The sequence below is a fragment of the Callospermophilus lateralis genome, chromosome 7, assembly GCF_048772815.1.
Source record: "Callospermophilus lateralis isolate mCalLat2 chromosome 7, mCalLat2.hap1, whole genome shotgun sequence".
Classification (NCBI taxonomy): domain Eukaryota; kingdom Metazoa; phylum Chordata; class Mammalia; order Rodentia; family Sciuridae; genus Callospermophilus; species Callospermophilus lateralis.
Window position 1 is genome coordinate 873,719 of NC_135311.1, and position 12,245 is coordinate 885,963.

General features: G+C 54.3%; 1 protein-coding gene across 1 annotated transcript in view; it reads right to left on the reverse strand.

Annotated features, from left to right (window-relative positions):
* LOC143388119 (lysophosphatidic acid phosphatase type 6) overlaps positions 1–11,568 on the reverse strand; it is a 53,825-nt gene extending 42,257 nt beyond the window's left edge. Inside the window, exons 1-6 of the mRNA XM_077109901.1 lie at positions 11,368–11,568; positions 4,877–5,005; positions 4,649–4,779; positions 4,258–4,337; positions 1,067–1,154; positions 205–337 (exon numbers count right to left, since the gene is read on the reverse strand). Of these exons, the coding sequence (XP_076966016.1) occupies positions 205–337; positions 1,067–1,154; positions 4,258–4,337; positions 4,649–4,779; positions 4,877–5,005; positions 11,368–11,568 (762 nt within the window). The remainder of the gene's footprint in view (positions 1–204; positions 338–1,066; positions 1,155–4,257; positions 4,338–4,648; positions 4,780–4,876; positions 5,006–11,367) is intronic.
* Positions 11,569–12,245: the final 677 nt, after the last annotated feature.

A 12,245-nucleotide genomic window follows, 5' to 3' on the forward strand; every position in this document is an offset into this window, starting at 1 on the left:
CATGACTATTCCCGTCCCCTCCTCATTGCTCCCTCTCCCTCAGCCCCCACATCCACTCCACCCGTAAGCCTCACCACAGTGGCCTACACACCAGAGGGCCTCCACCCACTTCTCCCCACCTAGTTCCAAGTCAGGAGCCTGTTCATCCCAGTGCCTGCCCCATGGTCACCATACCCCAAGGTTCAGGGAAAACTGTCATCCCACCTGTTCAGCAGCCATATTGTCTAAGAGAATGAAGAAGTCCACTTCGATGCTACTGTCGAGGCCCATCCCTTCCTTCACCTCTTTCAAATCCTCTGAGATCTGTGGCTGCGAAGTAGCAGCCTCCTTCCGGCCTCTGCCAAAGCAATTTTTAAAATATTTTTTACATCATCTTTATGTTGTATAGCAATCAACAGTTTACTAAATGTGTGTTGCTCAACCTTTTGAGATCTCCTTCAATCCTCACAAATACCCAGTGGAGCTAGCTGCATTATTCCCATTTTATAGATGAGGAAATTAAGATTCCACGAGGTCAAGTGATTTATAAGTTAGCAAGGATCAGGAGTAAAATTAAGGTCAAACTTTCCACGTCCTACTCTAGATTCCTATTGTGCCCACCACCATGCACAGCCCAGGTCTGTCTGGAGACGGCACTCTCTCTCTCTTCTATGAACACATCTCATATCGCTTTGGTGCAGCTCAGAATGGCTGAGGACTAAAAGGGTCATCCGCCCAAACCAACGGACCTGCGTGGCAGCACACCAGCAGGGACAAGGAGGGCAGTCTGTCTTCTTGGGCCAGTACACCTGGATTCGCAGGCTGATGACCGGCTCACTCACTACCTTATCCACCCACTCCAGAGACCGAGGGCAAAGTCCCAATGGGGAAAAGGCCTGTTCACGACCGTACACCACCTCCAGACTCCCTGCACCTCCGCTGTGAGCCTGCGGCCACCAGTAAGAGCTCCTGCACTCCCTCGGCAGTGGCAGCAGGAGGCAGCCACGAGGTTGGGTCTGGGCAAAGCCTCGGGGCAGGCAGGTCTGCCAGCCAAGGTGGGGAGGGGCGCCCTCCACTAGGCAGTTACCTGATCCTCTGCCTCAGGTTCTGGCAGCTTTGGTAGTTGGGGTACAGCACTTCCGAGTCTGCCTCAACAGTGTGGATGACGACAGGTCCTGGGAGGAATGGGGTGCACAGGCAGGAAGAGGCTTCACTGGGTTCTTCTCCAAGCCCCACTTCCTCCTCCTCCTCTTTGTCCACCACAGAGATGGAGCACAAGGTCTCCTTAAGGAGAGCAAAGGCCCCAGCGCACACCGGCCCTGCTGAGCGTTCCCACGGCCCGAGCATCGCACAAAGCAGGCAGCAGCCTTGTTCTGCCCAGCACATGCCCTCCTACGGGCCATGAACCCCACCCTGTCCCACCCCAGGCATTCTGAGCAACACCCTTCCAGGTCTAGAGTTGAGTGAAGGTCTGAGTGAAGCATTCTCCTTGATTTTCTTATCCCACACTCCCCTGTCTCATCCCCACACTCCCTGCCTTCAAGCCCTGCCAGCAACTAAGCATCCTAATGAAGAATGGGCTATCCCTAATTTGATCAGAACTAGGTTATTTTCTTCCCAAAGTTCAATCTCATAGGCCAATATGGCGACTTATCACATAACAATCTGAGAAAGGTGGCCACAAAGCCATAAATCTCCTCAGGCTGGAGTCCTGCCCCAAATAAAAGCCAGCCTTCCAGAAGAGTTGCTAGGAACCAAAGATCAGACCACAGTGTTCCTATACCTAGCTGTTGCTCAGAGATCACTAGCTCTTTTTCCCTCTGGCAACGCCTGGAGGTATCCTAACACCCTGCCAGAAGCGGCAGAGTCCTGTGGCGGCTCTTTTTTCCCACAGCCCAGGCCCAAGGGCAAAAGGAACATCGCCCATCAGCAGCAATCTGGAATTCACTGCGGTCAGTCCACATGGCAAGTAGGTGAGCCCGAGTCCCAAGGAGCTCTTTATTCTCCGATTACCGATGACCGGAACCCCAGGTTTTTAAAAGCAGCCATGGTAGCTTTACTAGAACATGAGAATCCAAACACACTTCGTTGGTCTCCACAGACGGAAACCCCACTGAAGGCCTGTCAGTTAGGTCTTGAGTCCGTAACGAACCCACAGGGCTGCCTTGGGAAGCCACTTTCTTTCTCTAGGGCTCATGTGCAATCCCAGGGGTGGAACCCTATCAGTATCTCGGGAACCTCGCCCACCACTATGTCCAACAGTAACAGTGCTGATACCTGCAAGGTGGTGGTTCAAAGCCAGAGTCTATCTGCATGTCCCATGCCCCCTCCTTTCCTATAGTCCCTTGACCTCTGAAGAATCCTGGGCTTCTGCATGTACAGAAACTCAAAAAATGATCTACATGCACATACCCTTGGATAAGGAGTTGGACCTGAAGGTGACGGCATGGATTTCGATACCAGACTGTTTGAATTCCACCATTCACCCTTTAGTGTGCCTGGGCGGGTCATTTAGCCCCTCTCAGTTCTCTTATTTGTAAAATGGAAAATGGTGCCTTCCTCATAGGGTTATAAAAAGGCTTAGACAATATATGCGAAGTCCGTTTGGTATACACCAAGTCTTTAGTGCTGGGATTTTAAAAACTGATAATAATCTAGTATAACACGGATGGCACCACAGAGTATTATACCATCTGGAGTCTGCTGCTGTGTTGGCACCTTGGAACTACAGTTTACAGTAAAAAGACACTCTAAATAGATACTCAAATATGAACTGAGCCAAGGACTGGCCAAATGGGGCCGGCCAGCAGTCTCTAGCTTCCTCCCAGCCTGCGTCTCCACAGTTCTCACGGAGCCCCCGGGGCTTCTCAAAGATTTCCTTCCTAAAGCAAAACCCAGTGTCGCACCACTTCCATTCACGGTGGCACCTTCTGAGGGTCTTCGCTCATTCAACTCCCTTGATGCTGGGGAGAGCACAGAAGTAGCTCTAACAGGAGTCAAACTGAAGTCCCATCTCTCTGAGTCCCATGCATACAACCGCTACCCAGGAAGCCACCCAAGAGACACGTAAGGACCCACAGAATTCCCTGCTGGAACCCTGGGGCATCCCCAATTTGTGACCTCCTGAAGAGAAGGGGTCACCTAAAGACACCTTTCCTCCTTTGTCACGCCTCTGGTGCTTCCAGGAAGAGGGAATTTGCCCTTCTGAAGCTGAGCAAGTGAGGACTTCAGATCAGGCCCTGTGGGTGATTCTTAAGCTCTGGGCTTCCAGGAGGGAGGGAGAGCTGCTCTGTCTGCTTTCTGTGGGCTACACACGTCTGTGCTTAGCAGCCAACTGCAGCAAGAAACCAGCCGCAGCACCCAACCCAGCTAGGGACAAGGCAGGCTCCTCTGGCCTGAAGTTCCTATTCTGTTACACATTTTTAAAAGTTCAATGAATGTTTTGTTTCTATTTGAGATACTGCTAAAGAAGCTAAAGAAAAGAACAACGGCCTTTGCCTTATGGCACCCTTTACTATTTTAATTCTGATGAGGTAATGACGCTCTGCAGACCAGGGATTCAAGTAAGTCTGAATCAATAACAAATGATAAAATGCAGTCACCTTTTCTGGGAAGGTGGGGGTCAGGGGTACTCGACCACTGAGCCACCACCCAGCCCTACTCTGTATTTCGTTTAGAGACAGGTCTCACTGGGTTGCTTAGGGCTTTGCTAAATTGCTGAGGCTGGCTTTGAACTCATGATCCTCCTGCCTCAACCCCTCTCCCCCAGACACTGGGATTACAGGACTGTGCCACCGTGCCCAGCCAAAAATGCAGCCTCCTTTGATGGCCAAGGACCCTAGATATATGGGATCCATGAGGGGGAAAATGCAGCCCTTGGGAGTAAAAAGTTGGGGAATTTCTGACCGCAGCCATACACAGGTTTATCGTCAAAACTCAACTAGGAAACGCAGCTAATGCTTGGGTCCTGCTGTGAATCAGCACTCTTCTGCCCTCCTCTCCCTTAGCAGGTCACTACTGTCCCCGGGATGCAGCCAGCACGGCCCTGGGCAGCCTGTGCAGATGCCTGGGAGGAGAGGCCAGAGCAGGAGGCACACTGGAGCCACTCCTGACAGGTCAGGCTGGAGCTGCAGCACGCGGCAGGCAGCAAGGACCCTGAGGACAGGCACACCCGAGGCCACATGTGCAGAAGAGAGATGGGGAAACGGACACAGAGAGGGACTCTGGGAGGCCGCTCCCCAAGGGCCAGGGGCTGGCTTGTAGACCCCACAGACAGACCTTCTTTCTGACGTTGGAAAAGCCCAGCCAGCAAACACCGAGTGGACTCCAGATTCCGATGCATGTTGGTGGAGCGAACACTGGAAAAAAGAGAAAGGCAGAGACGCGCGGGAAGGAAGGCTGAGTCATACACTGCACCACGAGCAGCTGCAGTCTCCGGACACCCAGGGCCCTGAGCTCAGGAAGACGCTTCGCTGCTGCTCGGTGGGATGGCTGCCCCCAGAGGACGCACAGGCCAATGAACGTGACCTCCAGTCACTACTGCTCTCAGGACCACCGCATCAGACAACTCTCCCCCAAACCTCTCTGGGAGAAGACAGGAGCCCCTGGGTGTCTGACCCTCACACTCAAGACCTCACTCAGTGCCACGTCTCCTCTTCTAATGACTCACAAGACCTCCTGCGGGTGGAAAGTCGGCGAAAGGAAGGGGACGTCTTCGACATAGTTCTTCCTCAGCCTCTCCCCCAGGGCAAACATCTGCTGCATGCCCACCGTGGTCAGCTGCCCAGCCAGCATGCCCCCCTGCGGTGGGGAGGAAAGAGAATCAGACACCTGCCAGCTGATCTCACCCAGAGACCCACTGAAACTCGCAGCGGCCCAGAGCAGGACGCGTGCTCACCTTCAAGGTAGTCCTGCTGTACTGAGAGTCATAAGGAGAATGGGGTTTCGGGCCACCAGCCAGATCGGTGACTGTGTGATCAAACTGAGTTTGGGGTGGGACCTCTAATAGCTGGGGGTTCCACTCTACCTGTTGTGATCATAAAAAACAAGATATTTTTTTTAAGTTTCTTGAAACTCACAGCGTTAACATCTGGTGGTCGCATGGAACATTAGGCAGAATCACTCGGACATTAGGCTACAGACCTTCCCGTGGGAGGAAAAGGGAGAAACGACCGATTTAGGATTCCAGGTGTTCTTGGCCCAGGTCCTATGAGTGCTGCACTAACACTGTCAGGAGCTACTCTGGCCCTGAGCCCAGGCTGAAGGGGAGAGATGGCCAGTGCTGGCGGCAGGTGCTTGGCGTGCACGATGAGCATGGCCTTAGGGACCATGCCTGGGAGATCTCCAGGGAACCTGGACCCCCACGCAGCACACCACCCATGCTGTGTCCCTTGTTATCAGTTCCTGCTATCCAATTTCTGAAATAAACAGCTGCCACCAGGAAGCCTTGGCTGCTCCCCACCTCCCTTTATTCCCTGCAGTCTGGCACTTGCTCCCGCTGTCCTGCAATGGCTCCCAGACACCCCAAGTGGCCACAATCCCCAGCTCCAGCTGTCGGTGACTCTCGCAGCCAGGAGTGCACCTCCACACAACCTCGCAACCTCAGCTGTCCTCTCCAGTGCTACCACACCCTCCCAGGCCCAGGACTCCAACTTGGGACTCCCTGCCACACACCATCCCTGCAGCCCTGCTGGCCAGAACAAAGTCGCTCTGAATGCTCCTGCTGGGACCGCACATCAGAGTAGACCTCACTACTCCTCCTTCCTTTTTCACAGCTGATCATCGCTCCTTCTCCTCAGTTCTGAGCCTGGCTTGCATAGCATGGCCCAACCTCTTCTCAGCACCCCCTCAGGACTTCTCCCCTGCCCGACACACTACCTCTCCAGCCCCACAACTGTTTCCTTCAGCGCCATCTTCATACCTCCTAGTTTTTCAACGTATGTTCCTAGAATTTTCTTTCCTGTCTCTGAGAAGACTCCTTCGTTCCGTAAGACTCAACAAGCCTGACCATGGCTCTGAACTTCCACAGCAATACTGGTGGCTCTCTCTGGTAACCTTTACATACTGTTCTAGGAGAGTCCTTTACTGGTCTGTCCTGTTCAGTAGATTTAGCTTCCTGAGAACAGAGATTCGGTCATTTATTGACCTTTGTATTCTGAAATCCTAAGAAGGGCGTAGCACACCATACATGCAATTAATAACTCTGACCATCTGCCAGATCTGTGGAAGATATCAAGCTTGAGATAATTTGGCCCTGCCTTTCCCTGATTTTCAGATTAATAGAGGAAGCAAACTCTGAATCTAAATGACATAATAAAAGGAAATATGTGCTATAAGAAACCAGATGAAGTCCACTGTAGTTCAAGGTAAAACAGACATTCTCTTCTGGTTGAGGATTCAGGGAATATTTCACAGAATGGATCATATGTGAAATGAACAGAATTTAGACAAGCAACAACTGGGACTTGGGAGTAAGAAGCAGGTAAGAAGAAATGGTGGCATTCAGGATTCCAAAAACAGCTAGAAAATTGGAGCAAAGTAGAGATACTAAAGAATGTGTATACAAAGAAGTAGTCTAGTTTGTCTCAAACTGGGAATGGTTTTCAAGCCTTTTAATTAGCAAATGCCAAGAAAAGCTGAATATTCAATTTGTACATGTAAATGCAAAAAACTGGAGTTTCTCCAGCTGCAGTAGGAATAAGAACCCAGAGCCCCTGGCAGCCAGCCCCCGGCCCACAGCTCCAGAGTAGTTCAAAAGTCACGGGTATAATACTATTGGACTGGGAAGACCAATGCAGGAAAGTCAAGTTTATGATGTCTGCCATAGTCTACATGAGTACTGTTGGTCACCTCTTCGCGGCTATGACCAAAAGGCCTAAAGAGAACAATCTAGAGAAGGAAAGGTCTATGTGGGACTCACAGGTGCAGAGGTTCAGTCCATGATCAGTTGGCTCCATTCCTCTGGCCAAGGTGAGGCAGACCAGGGTGGTGGAAGGGTGTGGTGGAGCAAAGTTGCTCAGTGCTGGCAGCCAAGAAGCAGAGAAGACAAGGCACCAGAGACAGAATGCAAACCCCAAAGCATGCTGCTAGTGACCTACTGCCTCACCTGCCAGTCAGCACCCAGCACAGCAGCCCCCACCCGAATCGCCAATCCATGCAACGGACTGATGCACTGATCATGTCACCATGCTCATAATACAATCATTTTACCTCTGAATATTCCTGCCTTGTCTCACCCATGAGATTTCAGGAGATACCTCAGTCCAAACAATAAAAGGATCCAAGATTTCACCTAAGGCAGCAAGAACAGAGGAGGTAAATGTGAGACATCTGAATTAGTAGGTAAAAGTTTTATTTTGTGGCTGGGTTGGCAGTAACTAAGGAAAAAGAAAGGAAAACTACTACTTTGATTTTGAGCCTGTGTACCTAATGTGGAAAGGGTAGGGGAGGTGCTCCCTGACTAACACTAAGACAGAAGAAAGCCGGGAAACTGCGTTCACTTTTGTCACTTAAAAGTTTGAGTGAAGTCCCCTGTGCTCCCAGTACCCTTGGCATATCCCCGTCATTGAAATGTTCTGTCTCTCTCCATCACTACACTGAAAACTGACATGAAATCACCCTTCTCCAGGTCAGAGACCTAAGTCCACAGGGCCATTCAGCTTCACTGAGAAGGCTCTCTGCTCAGCCGCCTTTGTGGTTCCCAGGAGACAAGTCCTGCAGTGCAGGTCACACCAAGTCTAGAGCCCACGTTTTCAGAGGACCAACATGGTTTCATATATGGTGTCCATCCCACATACACACTCTCATCCTCTTTCCTCTTCTTAACTTAATGATAAAGACTGACTTGATAATCCTCCTTATATTTATACCCCATTTCCAAAAAGAAACACACGACAGCAATACCTAAAATCTAGTAAGACAACCAAGTCAAACTAGGTAAGAGACAAAACCAAATAAGCATAGGGGCAAAAACAGATGCAGGAATAAGGTTACCAAAAATGCATCTATCAAAAATCCATACACCTATCATAGGTGGACCGCAAGTTTGGCACCAACTTTCTGGCTTTTATATAAAAGGAGAAATTTGATCAGCTAGACAAGTTTAAAGATAAAAGCAAGCAAACTGTTCAGGAGAAGTACACCATACCTAATGCTAACAGACAAATTCCTCCCAAGGGTCCTCACAAAGAGGAGAGAGTAATGCAATGAACATCTTTTCAGTAGTCACAGCAATGAGTTCTGTGGGGTTGTTTCTCCCAATTCCCTCAACACAGAAAGAGAACATCTCACCAAAGCACATTTCAGTGAAGCCAATTCTATACTGGGAGGATATGCTAAATTCCAAGTAAGAGAAAAAATTTTGCAAACAAAAAACTTCCAGGTGTAGATTTTTAAATGAAACCATAGTTTTAAACCTGGGTTATACACTGGCATCAGCAGGACATTTTCTAAAAAGTTACTGATGCCTGAGCCCTCTTCTGAACCTCCCTGGGGGGCAGGCCCTTTACTTCTTAATGATGAAGAGTGCAGACAATTCTAAAGTTTCACCAGAGAAGATCTTACAACGTCTGGACACTTGGGCCAATTAAACCAGGATTCCGGGAGGAAGACCCAGGCATCAGTATTTTTAAAATATCCCCACTTGAGTTCAATACCCTACTAAGGTAAAGAACCATCACTATAGAAAGATGGATGTACTGGCCTGGCACATTCTTCAGGTGCTGCGTCCTGAACGCCACCTTTCTCAGCCGAGCTCTGGCGAGGTATTAAGTAACAAGACATTATGCTTCCCAGCTAATCTATCTTGTCAAATAAAACCCAAAATACCTTAACAATGAAGCTAGGGGAGGGTGAACTGTCTTTCATGAAAACAGAAGAACCTGCCTGGTGGTCATCCTGCCACTGTCTGCAGGGGACCTAGGGAAACCTAAAATGAGAGTCAAATCTATTCTTTTGAAAGTATACTAGGATCTACTGTAATGATCAGGAAAACAGCTAATTATGTTTCATAATTGTATTTCCAAGGCACATACTTTTATCAAGATAGGCTAAACAAACAGTTATTTAAGCCCTAAAAAAACCACTCATATTTTAAACAAGACTACTTTCTAAGGATTTGTAAAATAACTGCAATGACCTGTCACATGTGTTTATCTATAAACCAATCAGAAATCAGTCAACATGCACCAAAAGAAATTTTAGTTTTTGAATGGCTGCTACATGGTCCCACCTGAATATAACTAATATCAGAACCAGGAAGATAGAAAATCCCAATCACCTGTCTATTAAATGGGACATTGAAAAGAAAACCTGGGCAAGGCCTTCCAGAAGCAAGTTATAGAGGGCTGACGACATTCACTTGAAAGAGGGTGGTTTCCACCCCTGGCTTTTATGCACATATTTTATTCTAGATTACCAAACAGTTTTAAAGCATCTACCTACAGTCTGCAGGTATGATCTGGTAGGAGACGTACCGTGTCTTCTCTTATCGCAAAATGAGGCCATGGACTATGATGTTCCGCATTTTGTAGTTAGAGATGATGGATGAAGCTGGTGTGCTAAGCAATAAGGACCCCCTCTTCCAGAAAGGCATAAGACACCCATCACACACCCACTGGCTCAGGAGAAATCTCTAAAAGAAACTAAATCTTTTTACAGGGCTTCGGGGAATACATGCACTGTACATTCGAGGCCCAGGTCTAGACAGTCAAGCTTTATTCTTTGCTACCACTGATAACCTGTCTTTAACATGGAAAAAAAAAGTGTGTGTGTGCATTCCTATCAATTACTTCCCAGCCCTCTGTAACAAGAATAAATGGGGAAAAGCGGGGGTAGAGGTTGCCCAAGAGATGGGTCATGTGTTTACAAAATGATAAGGAAATGATAAGGCTTGCTTTGAAAACTGGGTTTTAGTGCACAGTGTGAAGAGTCCAGCTCTCTCGGTTTTCTCTAGAAAGCAACTGTGACCAGGGAGATGGACAACCTGTTGATTTGTTCCAACTTCAACCTAAGCGTCGCACACTAGGCATCCCACAATTACTTGTGGGACCTGGGGACCTGCGTACAGAGAGGCTAACCATAAAAAACATGGCATTATTTGTGCTCTAAGGCTATTTAGTCATCGTTAACCCTGCAGAGTTCAAAGCATCATATCCCCAAACCGACCACAAGCCCTTCCACTAACTATAGGTCTAGAAGCCTGAAACGCAGAGAGCCGGACACAGCGACGGTCACCTCTAACCGCCTCCAGCTAACCCTGAAGAGGGAGTCCTGGAACCTGTCCCCAGGCAGCCCGAGGTCCCCTTAGGGAGGTCCCTGACACAGCGCGACGGTAAAGGGCCCCCAGGCGAGTCCAGGGCTCCTCCGGAGGAGCAGCGGCGCCACAGCTGGGGGCGACCCTGGAGGTCTGGGGCGCGCACGGCCGGAAGGGCCCGTCGGGGAGCCGGGGAGCGGGGAGCCCGGGGGCCGGGGAGGAGCGGGGAGCGCCGGGGAGGAGCGAGGAGCGGGGAGCGGGGAGGAGCGGGGAGGAGCGGGGAGCTGGGGAGCGGGGAGGAGCGGGGAGGAGCGGGGAGGAGCGGGGAGGAGCGGGGAGCCGGGGAGCCGGGGAGCGGGGAGGAGCGGGGAGCCGGGGAGGAGCGGGGAGGAGCGGGGAGCCGGGGAGCAGCGGGGAGGAGCGGGGAGGAGCGGGGAGCGCCGGGGAGGAGCGGGGAGCCGGGGGAGCCGGGGAGCCGGGGAGCGGGGAGCCGGGGAGCGGGGAGGAGCGGGGAGCCGGGGGAGCCGGGGGAGCCGGGGAGCGGGGAGCCGGGGAGCCGGGGAGGAGCGGGGAGCGCCGGGGAGGAGCGGGGAGGAGCGGGGAGCCGGGGAGCAGCGGGGAGGAGCGGGGAGGAGCGGGGAGCGCCGGGGAGGAGCGGGGAGCCGGGGGAGCCGGGGAGCCGGGGAGCGGGGAGCCGGGGAGCGGGGAGGAGCGGGGAGCGCCGGGGAGGAGCGGGGAGGAGCGGGGAGCCTGGGAGCAGCGGGGAGCAGCGGGGAGGAGCGGGGAGCGCCGGGGAGGAGCGGGGAGCCGGGGGAGCCGGGGAGCGAGGAGCGGGGAGCCGGGGAGCGGGGAGGAGCGGGGAGGAGCGGGGAGCGCCGGGGAGGAGCGGGGAGCCGGGGGAGCCGGGGAGCCGGGAGCCGGGGGAGCCGGGGAGCGAGGAGCGGGGAGCCGGGGAGCGGGGAGGAGCGGGGAGGAGCGGGGAGGAGCGGGGAGCGCCGGGGAGGAGCGGGGAGGAGCGGGGAGCGCCGGGGAGGAGCGGGGAGCCGGGGGAGCCGGGGAGCCGGGGAGCCGGGGAGCGGGGAGCGGGGAGCCGGGGAGCGGGGACCCGGGAGCAAGGAGCCGGGGGAGCGGCTCACCTGGTCCGCGCAGGGCAGCGGCCGCAGCGGGCTCCGCGCGCCATGCCGGAACACCACCTGCACCTGCTTCAGCTCCAGGTGGCCGCGCGCCTCGGGGCGCAGCTCGCCCGGGGCCGCCCGCCGCGCGCGCAGACAGCAGGCCAGCGCGGCCAGCGCGCCCGCCGGGGCCCACAGCCGCGCGCCCAGGGCGCGGGCTGCCATGGGGCCGCCCCGAGCGCGCGGGGACCGCGGGCGAACTCTCCGGCCCACCCGACGGGCCGCGCCTCGCCCTTGCCCTCGCCCTCGAGTCCTCAAGCCCGCTTTCCAGTCGAGTCCCTGCGCTCCTGAAGGACAGGCCCCGGCACGCACGGCGGACGCCCCACAGATGGCCGGCTCCACCGGCCACAGCTCCCAGCCCTCCCCCGCCCGGGGCCGTCTCTGCCGGGCCCCGCAGAGGAGCGCGGGAAGTGGAGTCCCCAGGCGCGCTCGGCTGGCGCCCTCCGCCCGCGGGAACTACAACCCCCACAAGGCCGCGCGCCGGGACTCCGCCGGGCGGGGCGGCGGGAACCCGCGTGGGCAGGTCCGGGCGGGGCGGCGGGAGCCCGCGTGGGCAGACCCGGGCGGGGCGGCGGGAAGCCGCGTGGGCAGACCCGGGCGGGGCGGCGGGAACCCGCGTGGGCAGACCCGGGCGGGGCGGCGGGAAGCCGCGTGGGCAGACCCGGGCGGGGCGGCGGGAAGCCGCGTGGGCAGACCCGGGCGGGGCGGCGGGAACCCGCGTGGGCAGACCCGGGCGGGGCGGCGGGAACCCGCGTGGGCAGACCCGGGCGCTGGGACTGCGGGAAGCCGCGTGGGCAGACCCGGGCGGGGCGGCGGGAGCCCGCGTGGGCAGACCTGGGCGC